This window comes from Trachurus japonicus, chromosome 20, assembly GCF_045865225.1.
Source record: "Trachurus japonicus isolate A0001 chromosome 20, Traja_1.0".
NCBI classification, from domain to species: Eukaryota; Metazoa; Chordata; class Actinopteri; order Carangiformes; family Carangidae; genus Trachurus; species Trachurus japonicus.
This window is the reverse complement of record NC_140926.1, coordinates 24,224,767-24,249,470: the sequence shown is the minus strand read 5'-3', so window position 1 is coordinate 24,249,470 and position 24,704 is coordinate 24,224,767. Positions and strand designations below refer to the sequence as shown.

Below are 24,704 nucleotides of genomic sequence, written 5' to 3'. Positions count from 1 at the left end.
AGACCTTCTCACTGAACCTGCTGGTTCCAGCTCATCTTTCTCTCCAGCTGTCAGGTCACTGAGCCAGGATGAATCAGAGTGAATGGAGCACAGTAGTGTTCAACACGCAAACTTTGTGTGTCATGATGTGAAAAAGTTTTAAATCTCAAAAGCTCCTTCCTGGAAGGTTTTACCCTTGTTTTCAAAGTGAACATCCTCCTCTCCACTGTCTCCGCTCCGCAGCACTGAGCTTGTAAAGAGTCATGTGCTGCACAGTCTGCCTCAGGTACCTGCAGCAGCTTTCATAAAACGTCTTTTTACGGCGTGCTATCAATCATCGGGCGGGGAGCGAGGATGTCGTCATGTGTTCTGATGAAACTGAAGCAGCTTGAGGAGCGTCGGACTTTTATTTTTGCAGATGGAGGCGCCTGAGCTGTTTCGCAGTGGACACACAGAGCTGCTGTGTCTGTGTGGAAACAGGTGGGTTACTCATAACTCCGCTTCTTCCTGCTCTCAGGTCTGAGGGGTCCGATGCACGGTGGGCAACACCACCACACATTCACCTCCAGTGACACCAGAAGGGCTCTTGGTAACCCTAACCCAACATAGTGTTGCTTTAATGCCCATCCAGGTACCATATAGTGAATGATTAACGCATTGGTTAGCTTTTACTTAACGCTTATTCACTCCAAATAAACACCATTAGTAAATGATTACTAGAGACATTATTAGCAGCTTACTAATAACTAATGTGTTAATTAAAGGGACATTGTGTAACTTCTCCTGTTATCTATTCACGAAAATTGATTATTTCTTTCAAAAGTCTGTTTTTCATTAATCAGTAATCCCCCCCATCAACAAAGTGAAGTGTTCCTTTCAGCTCTGAATGAGCCGTTCATATCATTCATATCTCCATGGAGCGGGTAAGCTCAGTGCTGCTGCCATGTGGTGTCTCCATGTTTTTACGTTCAGTGGCAGCGTGACGGTAGGAAACCACGGAAACTCAGCGGAGACACCGGAGCTGTCGGCTCAGGTCGAGGTGGCGTCTGTGAAAAGTCACCACGGTAACGCAGTGAGGAGGAATGGAGCGTTACACTGATGCTGCATTCACCTGCAGTCGGGCAGACGGCCGTCGCTAGCAAACCAGATGTCATTTTAGTCACAGAAGTCCAGAGAAAGCCGGTAAAACGTGGGTCAGGTAAACAATACAACATCGCCATGACAACATATTGTCACGTGTATTATTTTGCCTCGTGCTGATGGACTGCTTCTTTACATAGAGTCTTGTTAATGCCATTACATGCAGCGGCTGTTGTCCGTCGGCTGTCTGCCCAATTTCACATGAATGCAGCATGAAAAATACGATTGAGTTGCTTGCGATATACAACTGCAATGCTAGATGGGAGTAAATCCTACACAATGTACCTTTAATGCTGAGTAGTTGATGATGATAACTAATGACATTATTCAACGTTTATTAATGCTTAATAATTTATTAACTAACTTTTAGTAAACATTAGTTAACTGCTTATTAATTCATATGTTACCTAATGCAAAGTAATACATGATATAATTTTGAAGCTAATTTATTTTCCTCAACTACTTTCCTGTTTCCCACTTCTTCTTCTTCTTCTTCTTCTTCTTCTTCTTCTTCTTCTTCTTCTTCTTCTTCTTCTTCTTCTTCTTCTTCTTCTTCTTCTTCTTCTTGTAAATTCCCAGTTTGTGGCCCAGCTCCTGCATGAGGTCGCCTCTAATGTGTGTTAAAGGGAGAGATGGACGGAGAGTGGATTGAGTTATTTGATGGTTTCTGTGCGTGATGATGATGATGATGATGATGATGATGATCATGACAAAAGTTTTTGATTTTAAATAAAGTTTCTTCCCAACACCTGACGATCAGAGTGTGAGAGCAGAAGGTCTCTGCTGAATCCATCTTGTTCTCGTTTCCTCTCAGAACCAACAGCGGAACAGGAGGAAGGGGGAAAAAGTTGGCGCCGCCATGGCAACCGAGAGTACACATCCTGCCCAGACAGGAGACTACAGGTGTGTGTGTACGTGTGTGTATGTGCGCTCATCGAGTGAAGCCTGTCCTCTTATAGGCTCCCAGTATGCAGAGCAGTGCATCGTGGGTCGCGGCTGCTTTAATGTCAAATCCAGCTGCTGCAGCTGCACAACGCCTCCCTCCCTCCCTCTCTCTCTCTCTCTCCATCCGGCCCCCATCAGGAAGTGGTTTCCAGAGAAACTCCTGCTGGATGTCATAAGAGGGAGTCCCGAGTATGTGTGTGTGTGTGTGTGCATCTGTGCTTTCTTCATATTTGTGTGTGAAGTTGTGAGTCTGTCATAAACACCTTACACACCCTACAAACTGATCCCTGTTGCCCTCAGTGTGTGCGTGTGCACGTGTGTGTGTGTTCAGTATAATGAGTTGTGATACAGAATACTCAGGGAGCATGTCCGTCCCATCTGTCCCTGTCCCCATGAAACATCCTGTCATCATATAAAAAAAAACAAAAGATTTTAACAAACAGTTAAAATACCAGAATGTAGTTAAAGAATCACAATAAAAGCACTTCCTGCAGAGGATCCAATTTTATTTTTATCCACATCATCATAAAACCTGGACTATAGAAACAACTCATTCAAACTGGCTGAGAAATACCCAATGTTGACATATTGCACCCTGACCACGTATATGACAATATAGTTAATAACTATACAAACTTCAGATCTTCACAACTTTCTGACAACACTTTGTCAATATTAAAGGTATAATATGTAGGAATTCCCCCTATCTAGCGGTGCGGTTGCATATCTGAACGTATTCTTGATGTTGCATTCACGTGAAATGGGGCAGATGTCAGACAGACATTAGACGCTGCATGTAACAGGATAAACAAGCGTCTATGTAAACAAGTGGTCCTCCAGCACGAGGCAAAACAATACAGGCCTGACAATATGTTGTCATGGTGATGCCGTATTGTTTACCTGACCCACGTTTTACCGTCTTTCTCTCGTCCAGTAAAATGACTTCCGGTTGGTTTGCCGACGGCCGTCTGCCTGACTGCACCTGAATGCAACACCAGTCGTGATTCGACTTCAGTGAAATATGTATTTATGAAAGCAATATTTGATTTTTGCTGATAAAAAGCCAAATAAGTTACACACTGGGGCTTTAATGTCAACAACACAAGTTTGGAGGGACTTACACCAATCACCAACATAACATCATGACCACCTGTCTAATATAGAGTTGGTCCCTTTTGCTGCCAAATACACAACAAACTGTGCTGCACTGTGTGTTGTGACAGCTTTCTATCAGAAGCAGCATCAACTTGTTCAGCAGTCTGAGCAACAGTAGCTGGTCTGGATGGGAGCACACTCCTGACCACTGCAGACTGGGAACAGCCCACATGAGCTGCAGCTTTTCAGAGGAGAGACCCAGTCGTCCTTGGAGAACTGGATCAGATCCTTACGCTGCCCATTTCTCCTGCTTCAACTCTGAGGACAACATGTTCACCTGCTGCCTATATCCCACCCACTAACAGGTGCCATGATGAAGTGTCTGTTATTACTGTTATTAACTTCACCTGTCATTGCTCATAATGTTAGTCCTTACTGGTGTAAAACTGTGAAAAAAAATTACACTAAAATAAAACCTGTATTTACTTTTACTTTACCTAAAGGTGCATTGTGTAGGATTTACTCCCATCTAGCGTTGCGGTTGTATATCGCAAGCAACTCAATTGTATTTTTCATGCTGCATTCACATGAAATTGGGCAGATGTCAGGCAGACAACAGCCACTGCACGTAACGGCATAAACAAGCCTCTATGTAAACAAGTGGTCCGTCAGCACGAGGCAAAACAATACACGTGACAATATGTTGTCATGGCGATGTCGTATTGTTTACCTGACCCACGTTTTACCGGCTTTCTCTGGACTTCTGTGACTAAAATGCCATCTGGTTTGTTAGCGACGGCGTCTGCCCGACTGCAGATGAATGCAGCATCAGTGTAACGCTCCATTCCTCCTCACTGCGTTACCGTGGTGACTTTTCACAGACGCCACCTCCACCTGAGCCGACAGCTCCGGTGTCTCCGCTGAGTTTCCGTGGTTTCCTACCGTCACACTGCCACTGAACGTAAAAACATGGCGACACCACATGGCAGCAGCACCGAGCTTACCCGCTCCATGGAGATATGAATGATATGAACGGCTAATTCAGAGCTGAAAGGAACACTTCACTTTGTTGATGGGGGGGATTACTGATTAATGAAAAACAGACTTTTGAACGAAATAATCAATTTTCGTGAATAGATAACAGGGGAAGTGAAACAATGTCCCTTTAAGTAATGTTCTTTTAGAGCTTTTTTTTAAAAGCATACTATTTAGTCGTTTAATATAACTTGTTATCATTGAACTGTCTTTGGTGTCATGGTGTTTTACTGATATGACTTCATACTGGGTTGCTCTGATATTGAGCTAGCTGATAAAAACAAGCTGCAAAGTCAGCTTTAATATTCCAATCTGTTGCATTGTATGATGTTTTGATATAAACAGACAGTAGGCCTATGTGATTTGATTTTACTGTTGTAGCTGCTTTAACAACCCCACCAGTTCCCAACAGAGAAGCCAAGGAACCAGGTGAAATAAATATGAGATAAATAACTGACTGATCTGGGGTCAGTTATTAGACTTTTCTCTGATCTTACACTTTTCATAATATTTAAAAATATTAGTAGTTTTCCGCTCTTTACTCCCTGAGCAGCTGTTAAAACTGGCCATGTAGACAAAATGTACCATGACAGTACCATGAAATGGAAATACGTCAAGTAAAGTATAAGTAGCAGAGTAATTTAAATAGTAAAATGTATTTGTACATTCCAGTGGTGGAGACGTCTCAGTCTGGAGTTGACCACCATCACTTTGATAATAAACTGGTACATTTCTCCTCTTTATGACACATTCTTGACGTTTTATTCCTGTGTTTCATGTTTGTGGGTCCGCGAGGCGCAGAGCAGCTTTACAGGTGAACACGCTGCAGCTACAGTATGTATAATATAACCCTTCAAAATAAAAGTATCATTCAGATCCACTGATGTGAAGTCAGACTGTGACCTCGGTGTCAGTGTTACCGAACGTTATATTAGTCCCTGTCTCTCTCATATAACTGTGTCTGTGTTCAACATTAGGCTGGACAGAGAGCCTTTCGTTTCCTGCACACACGCACACACACACACACACACACACACACACACACACACACATACACAGATACACACACTCCAGATGTCGGGGAATAAGGGACACTTAAAGAGCTGGTGAGTTACGTACATCCGAATTTCTCTCTCACACACCGAGTTCAACACAGAGGCAGCCAACTAAGCGGGCGAGCATGACCAGAACAGTGAGAGAGAGAGAGCTAGAGAGACAGAGAGAGAGATAGAGAGAGAGAGACAGAGAGAGAGAGAGAGACAGAGAGAGAGAGGGAGAGGGACTTCTGCAGTGTGCAGCTTCCTGTTCTCATCTATGAAATAGGACACAAGCAGAAACAAACATCTGAAGAGCAGGAGTTCATCACATTTTTGTAAACTACTGCATGCGGCCAAAAGTATGTGGACAGCCTGCCGAGGCCTCAAACTATACAAACTAAACAATACTCAAACACCTGTTTTCAGTCTGTAAGAATGCATTAAGTATCAAGTAGCTACACTGCATGGCTATCGACAGCTCTGCCACGTCCACTCCAAACAAAGGTCTTTTATTGAAAAGTGGAAACTAAAAATTTCAATCTGCATCTGGATCAGATTCAAAACCCACACAGAGCATCATGTGATGCAATTTACTTTCATACATGTAATATCAGAGGTTCATGGGAAAATATGCAAATCGTTCAAAGATGTTTTATCTGAGCAACGGCACCTTTCAACCAAACTCCATTTACTGCTGTCAGCAGCTCTTTCTGTAAAAAACCTGTTTTTACACTCTCTCGCCAAAATAAAGATTCAACACAAGCTGAAGCTACAGAGTGGAGCCAAATATGGCCAAAACTGTGCGGACACTGTTCTTCGCATGCATTGCACAAGTTCATTGCATAAGTTTCATGTACTGCTGAATGTGTATGAGGTGTGAAGAGCGCTGCCTCTTCCGTTTATCGTCACCAGGGAGATGAGACCAGCAGGAAGTCCCACCCTGACACAACCTAAACTGACCTTCTGTGTTTTGTTTTTCTTCTTCATTATATTTTTTTTAGCAGGTTTTGCCTTTATTACCTACTCTGCACAGATGAGAGGACTTTTAACTATTCTACTTTTCACTCCTCCTGAAGCTTAAAGGGATAGTTCAACAGTTTGGCAAATTGGCCCATTGCCATAATCGCTATAGTCATAGCAGTAGGTTCATTACCTTTATTTGTTGGTGCAAGCTGTTTTTAGAACGGCGGAGCAGAGCCGCAAGCTGCTCAGAGCAACACTACGGAGGCTCATGGGATTTCTTGGTCTCCCTCATCAAACTCATCAAATACACAATCCAACAACTCCAAAACACTCTGGTGGACAAGTTGTGACCTGCACATTCACCACGCTATGAAATAATAATGGAACGTTACCAGACAGAGTTGATTTCATGGCAAATGCAGAGACTGCTAGCCGAATAACTGCCCCCGACAGGAACACACACTAGTGGTTTTGAATGAATTTACCTCGAAAACAACTCTGTCTGGTAACGTTCTGTTATTATCTCATAGTGTGGTGAATGTGCAGGTCACAACTTGTCCACCAGAGCGTTTTGGAGTTTGGATTGTGTATTTGATGAGTTTGAAATTCCATTTGCCTCCATAGCGTAGCTCTCAGCTTACGGCTCTGCTCCGCCATTCTAAAAATAGCTTGCACTGACATGAACCTACTCTTAAGGGTTATGCTAATGGGCCAATTTGCAAAAAATGTTGAACTATTCCTTTAAGATGTAAAGATTCAAACCAGTTTTAGCCCACAATTGGTTTCCTCTAACTAATTTTAGAATTGGACCAAGATCTGTTTTTGTTTGACCAGCGTCTCACCACCCAATTAATCTCCTGGACCTGAATGGACAGCTCCTGGACAGCGAATTGCATTTCTAGCAGCAGGAACTCTGGTTGGCCGTCTGCAGTGAGACCCCTGTGAGCAGAGACTGGTTGAAAGACGGGGAAGACCACGGTGTGATTTAACTTCTAGCGAGTGGAGCACAGTTGAATTTATTTACATAAAGCCAGATTTCTTTTATCACCGGCAATCTCATGTCCCTATTTGGATTCAATCTCACATCTTCACACTGTTTTCTCCTTCACCAGCTATTTCCAGCTCTGATGAAAACAATGAAATAGAAGCCTTATTGAAGCCAATAAAAAAAAAAATACTGAACCTCGCTGTGCTCATTCTTTCTTGGACAAATTAAATATTTCAAGTAAAGTTGGGTGCAGACTAGAGCAGCTGGACTTGGTTCCTGATACGTTCACCATTACGTCTCGATGGGTCGAGTCCAGCTGCTCTTAAATCACTCTTTTTCTTCATTTGTTCTTCTTTGTCAGTTAGAGTTTTTTACGTTTTTTTAACAGACAAAAATAAATGATTTTACCTCTGACATGTTTTTTAAAAAAAAAAGAAGTCGGCTGTGACGTTGTTGGTCGTACAGTATCAGTTGATGTTGCCAACCTGTCAGATCATCATGAATGCTCCCTCATCTGTGTTCATGCTGTTGTTGGCCCATTTTCCGATTTCTATTACCTCTCTCACACATCGCCTGTGTTTGTGTGGCTCTGACCTGATGATTTTGGCTCCATCCTAGCCCATAATGTGGATATTTCTCTTTCAGTGGTCTGATATGGCTGATTTCAATATTTCCTGTTCTGCTTTCCCCTTTTTTGTGCTTGTGAGTCTCCCCATTGTTTCCTTTTCACACTCTTTTTGGTGTTCTCTTTTCCGTGTGAAGAAGGTCCTTCCATGTGTTTTACTGCAGGAATGACATGGGGTTTTGTTTATAACGTTGCATTTTTTGTTTTGTTCTATTTTTGTCTTTCAGTTGCAGCAGGAACTGCCTTAACTTTGCGTGTGGTTTGATCACCATGTTTGTTTTATGCTTTTTCACGGTTCTTTGTATCCGTTCTGTTACCCCACAGACATATGGGAAGGGAATTACATTTTTGTTCTTTGTTTCAGCTTTTTGTGCAGGTTTTTTGTTTTGTTTTGCTGTGTTGTGTTTTCTTGATCAACACTGTTTTTCTTGAACATGAGGATCAGTCAGGGAAATTACATCTCAAACTACTAGAATTTGCACCACTTGTACAGTAGATTTCATAAAGTTGAATATTTACTCCCAATCACAGTCCCCTTAAAGGGATAGTTCACCAAAATTCAAATTTCACTCATCTACTCACCCTCATGTCGACTAAGAGCTGTGAGAATTTTTGTTCTGCCGGTCAGTGCAAATCACGCAAGATTTGCAATGATGCAGGAAGAGCAGTGAACCAAGACACTGGGAGCTTCCGCTACAAACAAGCTTAAAATATAGACTTATTTAACTTTTTTCTGAACAATTTCTCATGTTGGGGCTTCAATACAAGAGGGACATTACAGACGAGCAGTATGGAGGTATTTGGATGGTTTTTGGTGTGTCTTTTTGGACTAAGAAAGTTGGTATCCATTCACAACCATTATATGGACAAATACTGCTGCGCAGACCCCCCCGTAACTCAGAGAAGCCATGTAGGACTCTGAAAATTCTCACAACTCTTAGTCGACATGAGGGTGAGTAGATAATGAGTGCAATTTGAATTTTGGGTGAACTATCCCTTTAAGGAAGACATGACATAAGTGTTTCCTCTGGTAGCTGTAATACTACTGTGGCCTACCCGGCCTCTGGGTCCAGATATTTAACTGTGTTTTCAGGAATATCTTTAAAATCTATCATGTTTGGATAAATACAAAGCTCCAGATGTTTACCCAGCCAAAGGACTTAGTTCCATTCATGTTTTGTCAGAGGTATCACTCCTCTCAACAAAAAAAAGTGAAATCCGATCCTGGACCGGAGCTGTTGGTTTTTGGACACGGTGAATACAGTAATTCCCCGGCTTGTGATGAATCACACCTGAGCCTCCCCCGCCCCCTCCCCCGCCTCCCTCCAAAACTCAAATAAACATGTCAGTCTGCATCTCCCCGGACAACTGTCGCCGTCCAGATGCGTCACATTTCCTCGAATTCGGTAAACATCACGTTCGTTTGATTTATCCGCCTTGTACTGGAGGATTTCATCTCAATTAATCAAACTGTCGACCTGCCTCTCCTACCACATCAGCGGCCGCCTCAACATTTCCTACAGTTTATCCCTGAAGGAGCAAGACATCACCTCGTACGGCAGGATGAATCAACCTGCTGGGACTTCACTTCTGTATTTCTGATGTGTCTCCGAGGTTTGAGCGATGATCTGGGATTATTAACGTCAGAAACAAAGCGCAGCCAAAACTTTTCCCTCTCGCGTCCCAAAACAATATCTGTAGATGAGGTCACTCATCACCCAACAGTTTACATGAGAAAAGAGAGTATAGAAAAAAAAAAAATCCTCACTCACCCCGGTGGGCGGTCTGTTCCTCCTTCAAGCCTTGGTCGTCTACCAGAGTCCTGGGAACTGGAGGGTCCTGAGCAGGATCTCAGCTGTCAGGCCGGTACTCTTCTGGACAGAGGTCTTGGATGTTGTACCTGGAGCCTGATGGAACCGCTCCCCCAGCCTGCCATGTTAATATGGAGACAACCTCTACCTCCACTCTCCACATCTTTTCAAATTCTCCATCTGCTCGTGCTCCTACATCTATCAGTACAGCCTTCCACTGCTGTTTGTTCACCATGACTATGTTCATTGAACGTCTGAACATCATGCCTGCCACTTGGCTACTCACAGTGTAGCCAACTACCTACTTACAGTGGCATGCAAAAATGTGGGCACCCCTGGTCAAAATGTCTGTTAATGTGAACAGTTCAGTAAGTGGCAGATGAAATGATCTCCAAAAGACATAAAGTTAAACATGAAACACTCTTTTTCAATATTATAATCAATAGCAGCGTCCACAAAACCGAAAGTAGGAAATGCTGGGCAAGCCGATAACAAAATAACGATAAAGACAAAACGATATATTTATCGAAATGGACCCATTAACAAGTGTTGGTAGTGTAGATTCATCCACATTAATGTGATATTTTTTTTATAACCAAATAGAAACTCCTTGTTGTCCCTTTAAGGGGGGTTAAGAAAAATGAGTATGAAATAACAAAGATCCGTGAGTACATCAGGAAGCCCAAAGTGATTAAGTGCTTAAAAAATATCTTTATTTCCAGAAAGCAATTCACAATTATTTTTACAAGCAATTCACTAAGACTTAAAAGGACAAAAAGTCCTTCCAAATACTGTTAAATACCTTCAATCTGTTTTAAACCATTAGATCTGGTTTAACTGATTCTATAGTGTATAGTAAACATCAGGTTGGTGACAGGTAGAAAAAGAACAAATGAGCGCAGCTCATGTGGGCAAAGTTCTGACAGCAGCAGCAGAAACGTTTGAATATTAAAATAATGATGTTAATATTGTAAAGCTGGAGTGTGGTTTCCCTCATAAGGAGTGTAGGTTTTGTGCTTCCCCTTGTTTTTCTTCATCCAATCAGGACACTTCATTCTGGACCACTGCTCTCGATGCCAGAAGCTTTTGAATGATGTCATCGCTGTAGGATAGGATGTTCCGCAGCACCTGCACAGTGTGCTGACCAATCACAGGAGGAGGCGTCGGTCCACTGGGAGTGAAGGTGCTGAACTGGACAGCTGGACCTGGAGACGGGAAAACAACCACGTGGCAAATCACTTTTCAAGACCTGTCTGATAATATAATGAATTTGACCCCACCTCTATTTAATGACATCACTCTTTCCTCTCATTAAAGGGATAGTTCAACATTTTGGCAAGTTGGCCCATTGCCATAATCCCTATAGTCATAGCAGTAGGTTCGTTACCTTTAATTGTCGGTGCAAGATCTTTTTAGAACAGCGGAGCCGATGCTCTGGTGGACAAGTTGTGACCTGCACATTCACCATGCTATGAGATAATAATGGAACATTACGAGACAGAGTTGTTTTAGAGGTAAATTCATGCAAAACCGCTGATGCGTGTCTTTTCAGGGGTAGTTCTTCGGTAAGCAATCTCTGTATTTACCTCTAAAACAACTCTGTCTCGTACCGTTCCGTTATTATAGTGTGATGAATGTGCAGGTCACAACTTGTCCACCAGAGCATTTTGGAGTTGTTGGATTGTGTATTTGATGAGTTTGATGAGGGAAACCAAGAAATCCCATTAGCCTCCTTAGCGTAGCTCTGAGCAGCTCACGGCTCTGCTCCGCCATTCTAAAAACAGCTTGCACCGACAATTAAAGGTAACGAACCTACTGCTATGACTATAGGGATTATGGCAATGGGCCAATTTGCCAAAATGGTGAACTATCCCTTTAAAGTTGTTCCTCTCAACCACCAAGAGTGACCAGCACGACTTCCTGCTGATGTTTCACATTAAAGCCTTTTGAGAAGTGGAAGCTCTTTGTTATCTGACCTTCACCAAGTTCTACTTATCATGGATACAGTATAGCTTAAAGGGACGAGGAGTTTTGGAAAAGCGAAGCGTTTTCACACTACATTTATGAGCCTCCGAGCGCACCGTACATTTCTTTGACCGGCGCAAGACGGACTCATGTTTTCATTCATCAATAATTAAAGTCAGAGGTTCAAAGAGGTTCACATACCGTCGTAGTTCCCACCATAAACGGCGATTCAGCTGCGTTATTCTCATAACTCGCCACGAAGGAAACGCTGGTCGGCTCGACCAGCATTTCCGCCACCACTAATAATAACAAAATAACGATAGAGACGGATTGATATATTTATAGAAAATGGGCCCATTAACAAGTGTGGGTAGCGGAGATTCATCCACATTAACGTGAGACTTTTTTATAACCGAATAGAAACTCCTCGTTGTCCCTTTAATGTAAGTATATTTTTTAATGCCTTTTTTTAATCACAGATCTTTTATAAAATAAAATAAAATTCTAATATTTTAATATAAATAGCCCTTTTGTCTCTTCTATACACTATAAACTTCAGGTAAAGCAGGTGTAAGTTGTGATGCAACAGCTGTGAGGTCATAGACTGAGTGAATGTGACTCCTGAGAGGTTGAACCCGTTCATCAGCAGTGTGACCCTCAGGACTGAGACCAGAGCAGCACCCTGCTGCTGTAACGTCCTCTGCTGCCTCTATGGGCCAACACACGGGACTGTCAGGGCTGGAAGTTTGAACTTAACACTCACACATGCACATGCAAACACACAAATCATTCCCAGCAATAAAACACTCAAACATGTTGTCTCCTTCTACATCCTCCTCTTCATCAAAGCCAGCCTCCTCGTGCTCTCTATCTGTGCGTGTGTTTTCCAGCAGTAACTACACATGGACTGATGCCTCTGACCACATCCGCTGCCCCCACCCCCACCTCACCCCCCGACCTCTAATTAACTTTATTTGCAAACAGAAAATATATGAATATAAGAAGTGATAAAACACACAGTGGTGATACAGAAATACTCTAAATACTTACGTATGCATCTGTTTCTGTGTGTGTGCGCATGTGTGCGTGATAATGAAACATGTAACTTGAAGCCACAGGGACTCATTAAAAGACAGCAGAGAGGATGATGACATTTATGATGATGATGAGAGGAGGGGTCAATGAAGATGTCACCGATGATGCCTCCAACCTTCATCTCTCTCTCTCTCCCTCTTCCTCCCTTTCTTCTCTCTAACTCCGTTGCTCAGTTTCTCCCGTACTCTCATTCACATTTCTCTTTCTGCCATTCCCGTCCTCAGAGAGACAGAGACAGGACGTGAAAATCAACAGAAGATGAAGACGTCGATAAAACAACTTTATGAAATAACCATGACATTATCAATTCATGAAGAACACTTTGAACTTTGAATTTACATTTTCTTTTCTTGTCATTTTATGCAACTGCTCTGATTATGTCTCTTATAGATAAAAAAATAATAATAAAAAAAACATCTGGGTCAAACTGTATTTCATGGTATTGTCTTTGACTACACAAGTGTCAAACACAATACCATGAAATACAGTATAAGTTACAGTCTACAATACAGTTTTACTCATGTACTGAGCATTAAAGCCCTTGTTTTGTCCCAGTTGTGTATTTTAATGCACATTTAAAGTCATATCACAGTTATATGACCATTTGTTGTATGAATAGCCTACATATCTGAGTGTATTTAAGTCAATGAGATTGTGTATTTCTGCAATTCATATTTATTAGTTTTTATTATTGTTCTCTCATAAATGAGACACTGATGTACCTTTAAACATTATGGTTATATCTTTAGCTTACGTATTACTTGTTGTTGGAAGATCTGTCTGCGGATCAAAACCCAGACACTAGACACACTCTGGTGATCTCCTTTGTTGGGTACAAAAAAAACAACAACCTCTCTTGATCTGGCACCTCCCCTGGGACCACAGGCAGCTCTGAGGATCACAGGGACACATCCACTCCTCCACTATTTTAGGGTGGTGGAAGGAGCCTTCAGTAGAGAAGGGAGTGGAGGTTTGGGTGTCTGGCCTTTGGAAGTTTTCTGGGTGTGGCCCTGTTGGTCAGAGTCAGACCAGGCTGAAGGGACGACATACATCAGTGGTTCCCAACCTTTGTTGGCTCGTGACCCCATTTTGACATCACAAATTTCTGGCGACTCCGCAATCTCATGATCGTGGCCATCAATCAAGATGAGCCAGCTCAGATATTTTTATATGCTGCATTTTATTTGAACTCGATTTATATTCGAGAAAGTGAAAGTATAGAAGTATACAGCTGGTTTAGATTGTGTGTCGTGTTTTTAATCATAATATTTTTATCAGTAATTTTTTTTATCAATTACTAGACATTTTAAGGTGACCCCATTTGAATTCCAGGCGACCCCATGTGGGGTCCCGACCCCAAGGTTGAAAAACACTGGACTACATGGATGTGGCACATGGGCAGGGCCGTTGCTAGGAATTCTGGGCCCCCTGAAAGAATACTAAAGTGGGCCCCTTACTTTTCCACAGTTTTTCTTAGACTACGTATGTATTATCATTTTTTATTTAGCCTACTTTGTTTTGATGCTAATGCAGCATTACTATGAGTATTAGTCAGGGTCTTATGCAGAATAATTCAGTCATACAAAGATTAGACTATTGGGGTTTTTTGTGGTCCCTACCTGGCATTGGGCCCCTAGAGTTATCATCACCTTTCTCCCTATACAACGGCCCTGCACATGGGCACAACTCACGATCCCCCCGTGGGTAGTGCTGGAGAGAGGAACATCTGACCTGCCTTGACCTCCTGAAAGTCCTGTATCAGGTACATACTGATTTAAAATGTTCTTCTAAAACACAGTTCAAAATGTGACAGAATCTGGAGGAGGTACTTTGTGTCTCTGCTGCATTTAGCTTTCTTTCTCAAAATACACAACTGTGTGTGTGTGTGTGTGTGTGTGTGCGTGTGTGTGTGTGTGTGTGTGTGTGTGTGTGTGTCACCTGTCATATGTTATCAAGTTCTCAGTGTTCCACATAATTGGGAACAAACTCTTACAAGCAGCTTCTCTTTGTGCCAGTCGACCAAACTGTTTCCTCTGCTCTCTGTTCTCATATTCTTTATTAATAGGGCACAGGCACTGAACCATAATGAAATTTCTCTTTCTTTCTTTATTTTATTATTCTCTTTAGTGAAATTGCACAGCCTTTTCAGAGCCTTGCCTTTTCAAAAGTTATCAAGTCTGGACAAGCACCTGTCCATGTGAAAATGCACACTACCAGTCAACAGTTTGGACACACCTTTTCATTCAATGGCTTTTCTTTATTTGTATTACTTTCTACATTGTAGATTCATACTAAAGACATCAAAACTCTGGAGGAACACACATGCAGTTATGTTGTAAACAGAAAAACGTTCAAATCTGTCACCTGACCCAAAGCCAACTGAGATGGTTTGTGATGAGTTGAAGGTAAAACAACCAATAAGAGCTCAGCTCCTCTGGGAACTCTACAAGACTGTTGGAGAACTGTTCCAGGTGACGACCTCATGAAGATGATGAGAGAAGGTCATCATCATAGCAAAAGGTGGCTACTACAAAAAAACATATTCTGCTTTGTTTAACACTTTTTGTTCACTAATTCCATGTGCTACTTTATAGTTTTGATGTCTTCTGTTTGAATCTACAATGTAGAAAGTAATACAAATAAAGAAAAACCATTGAATGAGAAGGTATGTCCAAACCTTTGACTGGTGGTCATGTACTCATGACACAGTGGTCCTGGCACACACTGACCAAATAAACTGACCCAGACTTTGTTCACTTTGTTCAAGCCTCTACCTTGGTCACCAAATGTTAAAAGGGTTTTCCTGGAGTTTTTCCTCAGTGGATGTGAGGGTCTAAGGACAGAGGATGTTGTTACGATGCCATGTAAAGCCCTTTGAGACAAACTGTTTGTAAAAACGGGCTAGACAAATAAAATTGCCTTGCCTTGCCAAATGCAAACCATGTTGGTCTGTTGCAAATATCTATCTACATACACTATTTAAACACACTATCACCCAACAGTCTTAACATTGATTATGATCTGAAGTGCTTTCTGTGATTTGTTTACTTTGCATCCAAAAAAGCAGATTAAAATGTAGATCAGATTCAGGTTTCGCTAATGATACCTCTATAGGCTGATGTCCAACTGATCTGATCTCATTTGCCTAGTGTGTCTTTTCCTGAACACTTCATATCAGATGTGTTTCAGTATGTCCCAACATATATTATTTTTCTAAATGGGATGTATTTATCTTTATTCTGTATATATGTATATATATTGTTTCCCTAATTGTGTTATTTCACTAACAAAAAAATGTTTCTTCAGTATGTTTTTTTTTTTCTTTGGGATTTAGGATTTTATATATTTTCTCTCTTGTATTTAGAGTGTTTCTCTTGTGGAAAGCAGTTTTTTTTCCTGTTTTTCTCTTTTTCTTTTCTTTTTTTCAACATAAAAATAACACTTGCATGTGATTAGTGGCAGATTCACAGCAGGTGTGCACCTGCTCACAGGCTTCATTAGCCACTCCCTTTGCCACTCCACACACTAGACTTGACAAAGGTCGAAACGTTGCCTAATAAAACTCTCTGCAACTGGAGCTGAGTGTGCAGTGTTCCTCTGTTTCTGCTTTCTGTTGCAAATATCTGTCATTGAATGGTGTGACTCCCAACAGGTTGCTGGTGGTACATTGTCCAATCTGCTTCAAACTCGGTACTGTACTTCTCTTGAGGATGCAACATTTTGCTGAGAGTTTTCAAGTATGGTTGTGGGTCTGGACATGTTTTCACAAATTAAATGGATTTGATTCTTTAATTGAATTATGCACTGTCTGATATTTAATCTCTGTTCAATCCCTGATTATATTTTTGGCAGAACTATGAAACGACACTGAATCACTATGTAGTTTCCTCTCAACAGCTTTGATGTCTGCATTTTGTCATAATAATGACAAAAAGCATCTTATTACAAGAAGATGCTGCCTGACACTGTGCACATTGGACCAATTCTCTGTGGTTTTTAGGGTGAGGCATAATATACAGCGCAAAGCAATCGATGAAAAATCCTGAAATGATTAAGCCTTAAGAACATCGACTGTGTGGGAATCTGGAGGAAAGTTGTGCAGCAGCCTCTGCTCTCCTGCCAGCGTTACTGATGCTCCATCACATGTAGAGGCCATGAAACACTCGCCCAAAACGTGGTCATCACATCCATATTTGTAGAGACATGCCAGCACTGACGCTGCCTGCCAACAGACCAGATAACCACCACAGACATGGCACTTGTTGTGGTGGATTCGCCCATCAGCACATATAGTCTGTATGCAATTACACCGTGGGAATTGCCCTCTCTTGGGATGAATAGTGTCTGAATCTGAATTCTTAGGCTGACATTTCACAAATGGAGCTTAATGGGGTGAGATGGGATGGCTGGATGAAGTGTGATGGGTAGACACCACCTCCAGTTTGGTTGGAGTCCAATTCCAGCTCCAGCTCCAAGTCAATGAAAACAAGGAGCTGATAGCTGATTTGAGAAGAAAGGGTGCAAAGACATACGAGGGTCTACATCAGTGGTCTCCACCTGGTCCACATATCTCTATCCTGGTACAGAATCTCAGAAACAGCTGTTCTTCTACAGTCATTGTGTTTCTGTGAACTCTAACAGAGGAGCAGTGGGACATTCTCCCAAAATTAATTCACAAATAAGAGAAATGTGTGAAACTAATCATGGGAACGCTCCATTCCATTTGGTCGCCTATCAATGATGATCACCAGAGGCTCATTTTAGAATTTGGTGGTTTCCAAATGTATATTTTAACCAGATGAAGATGATTTATAATGACCAGGTCTGTTTGATCTCCTGAACCACTGACACGGAAGGAATCCAAACCAAGGGAGGGTAACTCCCATGATCTCATGCTATTTCATTGCAACATCCATTGGTGCCTTTTATTGTTTTGAATCAGGGACCCCTAAAGACTGTGCTTTGAATTACCTGACCATTTATTCATTCTTTTATATAACTTTACCTTTTCTGTGACCATGCTCTGTGCTGCAGAGTTGTAACCAACCTGGATCTTCACCTTCATCAAACAATGCTGCCTCAACTGATCCTGCTACAACACCAACATTATATAACAACCATGCAGCAACCACAAGGCTGAAGATGAAGCCAACACCCAAAAACCACAAACTGGAGTTCCTCTACTGACCACTAGAGTGAGTCTCCAAGTCCCCATAGACTCCCATGTCAAAATGTCCACCTTTACAGCAGAAATGAACATGTTTACATCCTGGTACAGAAACATCTTTGATCTTAACATTTCATTCTTCATGAGGTGGTGAAGATGTGATGGCAACAACTTCTAAACCCCTGTTCAGAAACCCACATGAGAGTATTTCCAATCAATGGTCATAACACATTAAAGGGATAGTTCACCCAAAATTCAAATTTATTTTTATTATCTACTCACCCTCATGTCGACTAAGGGCTGGGAGAAGTTTCAGAGTCCTCCGTGCCTTCTCTGAGTTACAGCGGGGCTCCGTGCAGCACTGCATGTCCATATGACGGTTGCGAACGGACCTCACTTTTCTTCGTCCAAAAAGACACACCAAAAAATATATACCTCCATAGTGCTCGTCTGTAATGTCCCTCTTGTATTGAAGCCCCGACATGAGAAATTGTTCCGAAAAAAATTAAATAAGTCTATATTTTAAAATTGTTTGTAGCGGAAGCTCCCAGTGTTGCTCTGCCGGAATCTTGCGCGATTTGCGGAGCCGTGAACTGGGTGTCAATGCAAATCGCGCAAGATTTGGACGGACCAGGAAGAGCAGTGCTGGGAGCTTCTGCTACAAACAAGTTTAAAACATAAACTTATTTAATTTTTTTCGGAACAATCTTTCATGTTGGGGCTTCAATACAAGAGGGACATTACAGACGAGCAGTATGGAGGTATTTGGATGTTTTTTGGTGTGTCTTTTTGGACGAAGAAAAGTGAGCTCCGTTCTCAACCGTCATGTGGACATGCAGTGCTGCACGGAGCCCCGCTGTAACTCAGAGAAGCCACGGAGGACTCTGAAACTTCTCCCAGCCCTTAGTTGACATGAGGGTGAGTAGATAATGAGTGCAATTTGAATTTTGGGTGAACTATCCCTTTAACAAAGAAGCATTTTTCTTTTTTTATTTAATTTAGGCTGGAAGTGAATCCTTCCTCCATTTATCAACATGTCTGCTGGTGTAATGTGGTTATCTAAACTTAGTGCTGATGGAGATCCACACTCCACCATTGTTGGCAGAGATCACAAGCTTGTTAATGTGTTTACTCCTTGTTCATTGGACAAGTGAAGGCACCATCATTCCCTGAGTTTCTTTTGCACAGCCACAGATTACAGATTGGCTGGACCTTCACTGTGGAACACGTGCACGCTCTGGTATTTGCATATCCCCACAGGTAAGTGCATGTTATGTACCTGTGCACGTCGTACACCTGTCGTCACGGCGCTGTGCTGATTTCCACGACACAGCATGTTAGGCCCTCTGTGCGTGAATCAGCAGCTGTCACATGAATTACAGACTCAGTGGTTAATTGCTGCCAGCAGGTTGCTGTTGCTCTGATAATGGAGTTTTTTTTCCTAACAGTGAAGTTTTGGAGGTAAAAAGGAGGGGGTGGGGGGGCAGGAAGTGAGGGAGGAGTGTGAGGACTCGGACAGCAAAAGGGAACAAACAGTTTATTTTGGGAAACTCACAACAATCAGCTGTTTTTTAAAGAGCAGCACTAATGAGCTGAACTCTCACAGTCAGTGTGTGTGTGTGCGACTGAGCCCACACGTGCATGATCACACAAACATGTGTGTATGTGTGTGTCACTCTGCATGGTTTTATGCATGACTGTCTCTGTGTCTGTGTGTGTGTGTGTGTGAACAGCTCTTCTATTTTCAAACCATTAGCAACCTGTTTTCCCCTTCAATGACGCTCAACAAGTGTGTGTGTGTGTGTGTGTGTGTGTGTGTAGGGGTGTCAGGGCAAATGATTAAAAATAAGATTATGTAATGTCTATTCATTCACAGTTGTTCATTTTTTCTGCCCTTCATCTGTTTGTCCATCAAGCAAAAGAAAAGAGAGAAGGAAGGAAGGACAGAAGGACCTCTGCAGTCTGTTGATATTCCCAGGTGATGTTCGTGTAGTCATCTGACAATTTGAATTAAAAAAAAAAAATCTTCCTAAAGTTTAGTTAGCCTACCGCTACATAGCTGACGTTAGCATCGACAGCTACCAGCTTACCAAGACCTTCAGCCAAGTATTGTGTTTACATGGTAGGAGGTTAAAGACCCCCTAAACCAAAAATGCCCTTTTTGAAATGATTAACATGCCAATTTATTGTGTGGGCTCTGCTACAAAGCATTTCAGGAGCAACATTGCTAATCCACGCCATAACTGAGCATTTTACACTTGAAAATGTAGTTTCAAAACCAGAGTCTGAAAAAACTGGATTCAATTTTTCAAATTGGAGTCACGAAACTAGCAACCAATCCCGTTGAATTTGTTTTGCATCTCATTTGCTGTTAACTGTGATATGATCTACTTACACAGCTAGATGTTCAAACATGTTATCATTAGTTGCTGTGGCCCAGAGGTTTTGTCGCGGCCTTGAATGCACTAGAACAGGGTTCGAACTCCGGTGCCAACCTTGTGTTTTGACTTCACTCCTTCGTTTCCCCTGCCCCTTTACATACATCACTTACAGACCGAATTTCCCAGAGGCTTAAATGAAGAGCTGTCTTTGTCCTGTTTCTTATGAATGTTGTGTAGATTTTTCTAGGTATTTATGAATTTTGTGAATATTGTAACTAATTATGTGGATGTTCTATGACCAGCGAACAGGTCTGCGTACACGCATTGAGCATTGTTTGTATGTGGTTTTGTTTGTCTGCATGCAGGTGTTGAACAATGTGAGTATGCAGCTTCATCTGCCTGATTTTGAGTGTTTTCATGGGTCACCACTAAGGATCCCTGTTTAGAGGACTCTGGTGGATTTACATGTATTTCCCATTTTTTTCGATTTTTTTCGTTTCTTTTTAATATTTGTATACCGTTTTTAACCTATTATTCTTATCTAAGTATTATTCCAAGATGTTTGACACTTAGTGTTTACTATGCGATGCATTAGATCTGACATATTTGATCTTGTATTGTTCACCACGTGATATTGATCCAATATGTGACTTTATGTAGTGTGGCCATCTTATTAAGTATGGTGTAGGTTTTCAAATACCTATTGGCCACTTGTAGCATAATCTTCTGTGTCATGTGATGATGATTATTTGTTGACTAAGTGTTTGTTTGATTGATTGATTATCAGCTGGTGTTTTCGAGGGAGGTCCGAGAGGTTATATGGGTCACACCCATTCAGCAATCATACGCTGAAGAAAGCCAAGGGCTGAAACGCGTCCGTCAGGCACTGCTGTGCGTTAAATAAATATTTCAAGTTTACTTTGTGAGTGCTGCTATTTCAGTTTTTTCAGTGTTTTGATTTTTGAGCCGGCACCCAGTTTTATTCTTACATTAGAGTCGAGCACGCCATTTCCTTTGTTCCCTGCCCCTTTAACACACACCGCTGTTACTTAGCAACACGGTGGCTGTGGGCGGGCGCGAGTCAAGATGCATTTGCATACTCATGAAAATTCATAGAATCTGGATTTTTCAATGAGGGAGAAATAGTAGACCTGTTTTTAGCCTATTTGGGAGCTTTTTTAAACAACGTTTTTGTGGGAAAGTAATTTTAAACAAAAAATAGTCATAGCAGAGCATTTTTACAAATTTTAAAATGTCTCTTTAGGGGGACTTTAAAATAGGTCTGAGCAGCTACGTCTTCAGGTCAGACTGGAGGCTACTGTACATGAGATGGGGTGATCGAGATGGTGCTAACTGGTTAGCATGCTAACTCCTGTAGATGAAATGATGTGAAAGAAACTGGGGCAAAATAAAAAGGTGGCTTTGTTGGTTTAGTTTAATGCTGAACACACAATGTTTTTCGACAAGAGTGGTGCTGAAGCTAAAATGACCTATATTCGCAAAAAGTTGCATATAGGACCTTTAAAAACAAAGTACATCTGACTGCACACTGTCTCTCTCTACAGAACAAAGCCATACACACTTCTGCTGCTTATTAGGAGTTATTTCTGACCCCCTCCTGCCCCACTGCCCCCCCACCCCCCGACCCATACACACACAAACAGAGAAATACCATGGTCGGGTAAATCAATGGATGTTCTGAGCGGCACGTTTTCATGCTCAGTTGACCTCCAAGTTACAGACAACACACACACACACAAACACATGCACGCACTGACGCACACACGCACAAATGAGCACACTTGTGCCCGGTGTTTACTAAACAAAGATGGAAAGAACAGAACAGGAACGTGAAGAGCAAAGAAGAGAAAAGAATATTGTTAAGGCGGTGAATAGACTTCTGGCACACAAACACACGCATGCACGCACACACACACACACACACACACAGAAATTACTCTCGCATTGTGGTCTGGTGTAGCTACATCACAGGAGATGGAAGATTACAGGAAAATCATTGAGCATCAAGGGATATCACATTATGTTACTAGCATGTATGTGCGTATGTGTGTCTAAGAGAGAGGCCACTGACAGATGTTATACTCTGGCTCCATTAGATAAACCCCCCCCCCCCTGTCACTCACTGTGTTGCACCAGCTCCTGTCACTTCTCACCTCCACATAACTTGGACCTCCTGTGAACTGACACGTCTCTGTGTTCAGCTCTGACTCTAATTCCCCTCACACAGTATTTATTTAAATCCCCCTCAGCTGTGTGGCCCCTGTGTCTCTCAGGAGACGCTTTTGTCCCCCGTCTGTTACAGACCAGATCCCATCATGGCGTTCGCAACCTCGAGTTAAGTGTTCACCCCCACCTCCCTCATGCCGTTTGAATGGGGCCAGTGAACAAAGCACATTGACAGCTCCATAGAGACACCACATGGCTGATAAAGAGCCTCTTGTACAGTGGGTCACACTCACAGCTACATTTAGACACAAACTGCTGATGAAATAAAGAAGAGCTCTCATGTCGGACCTGTGGAGCTGCATAAATATTAAATAAAATAATAAAAGCAACAAGATGTGAAGTCATAAACTGTAAATATTCCACAATAAAAAGAAAAAAAATATGTTCCCTCTGTTGTGGAGTTGTGTTCTTACATTTCCTTCATGTTTCCATCTATTCCCAAACCAGAAAAATCTGTGATCTTAATCATGGTAATGTTTCACTGCTTGTCTGTCAGTGATGTTGTTTTGGATTGTCAGGTATTGTCCCTCCTCTATTAATATGAAAGGAGGCTGAAAGTCATAGGACATGTCTGTTCTGATGATACAAGTCAGGGGTACTGAAATGTGTGTTTCTCTTCTTCTACATCTCGGAGCCGATGTCTTTCCGTGTACGGGCTTCCTTCTCCTTTCAAAAGGGGGTTTGTACCCCCCCATGCACGTACACATGCTTTAACCAAGGCAGCCGCAAAAACCACCCAGGCCTTTGCGCCGTTTATTTGAGCCAGAGCACAGTGAATGAGGTGCTGTACAGCTGTAGCTACGTGTTTTTTTGGTATTATTTTCTATGTTTTTATTCCTTTTTATTGTTATTTTACTGATTGTTTCTATGTTTATTCTTGAACTTTTATTATTTTTAACTACTCATCTTTCATGGTGCAGTGTGCATTGGTCTCCATGTCCTTTTTGATTTTACTTCTTACATTGTTTTTGGTTTTCAATCAAATTGCATTTGATTTGTTTGAAAGGTGATGATTGATTGATTGATTGATTGATTGATTGATTGATTGATTGATTGATTGATTGATTGATTGATTGATTGATTGATTGATTGATTGATTAATTGGTTGATTGATTGATACATACTGTATTTGCAAATGTGTATATTTGAGTTGATTATGGTAACACACTGAAGGAATGCATTATAACTCTGAGGATCATGGACAACAACTGGACCTCTTCAGGTCTACACTTTACAGAACTGGGAGGATATTTATCTTTGCAAAGAGCATAAAGTGAAAAACTTGGATCAACCATGTAGCAGAGACATCCACCAGCTTGACGCTGTGGACCAATCAAAAACCTGGAGGCTGACAAATCTAGAAATTCGGTCTGATCTCAGGTCAGAGCAGGTTGTGGCTGACCGCTGACTGAGGCCGAGGTGGAGGTGGACGTAAAGAGCTGAAGATTAACGATGCAGTTAGTTTCACTTTGATTCATCTGTTGGTTCTGTAACAAACTCTGTTCATGATTTCACAGAAAACCGAAGCCCACTTGTCTGGCTCCACACCAAACCCAACACACACCTGCCTCGGCTCATTATGAATGTCTTCCTGCTGGGTCTGATACACACAGTCATACACACACACACACACACACACACACACACACAGTATAAGATTGATTACAGTGTAAATACACGGTGGTGGACAAAGAGCTTCCTCTTGGTGGAAACACACTGAGATCCATCAAACCAACCAAGCGGGAGAGTCCCAATGGACAGGTGTGTGTGTGTATGGGTATGTGTGTTTGTGTGTGTGTGTGTTTGGCTGCTGAACGGGACCCTGTGGTTTTAATGAGAAATATTTGTTTGTGTATCTGAAGGAAAATTCATAACGGGATCATTCCAGCAGAGAGTGTTTTTATGTGTGTGGTGTTTGAGAGTCTTTCTGTGTATATGTGTTTGTGTGTGTGTGTGGCGTTTGAGAGTCTTTCTGTATGTGTGTGTGTGTGTGTGTGTGTGTGTGTGTGTGTGTGTGTGTGTCCATGAGCATTTCTGTCCCACGGGACAGCAAAACACCACTTCTTGGAAAATGTCATTTAACAAGTTGGTGTCAAAGACAGAAAGTTAAGGTTAGAGAGAGGACATCTGTGTGTGCGTGTGTGTGTGTGTGTGTGCTGACCAGGTATAGCGATGCGTCCTGCTGTTGGATGATTCATCTCCTGTATCAAACCGTTGTGTTTCACCTGTAA

At 41.9% G+C, this 24,704-nt stretch overlaps 1 protein-coding gene across 1 annotated transcript in view; it reads right to left on the bottom strand.

The window, feature by feature from the left end:
• Window positions 1-10,469: 10,469 nt before the first annotated feature.
• The window catches only part of sugct (succinyl-CoA:glutarate-CoA transferase), a 127,828-nt gene continuing 113,593 nt past the window's right edge, over window positions 10,470-24,704 (bottom strand). Inside the window, exons 13-14 of the mRNA XM_085763437.1 lie at window positions 24,635-24,698; window positions 10,470-10,823 (exon numbers count right to left, since the gene is read on the bottom strand). Coding sequence (XP_085619563.1) covers window positions 10,660-10,823; window positions 24,635-24,698 — 228 coding nt within the window. The 3' untranslated portion in view covers window positions 10,470-10,659. The remainder of the gene's footprint in view (window positions 10,824-24,634; window positions 24,699-24,704) is intronic.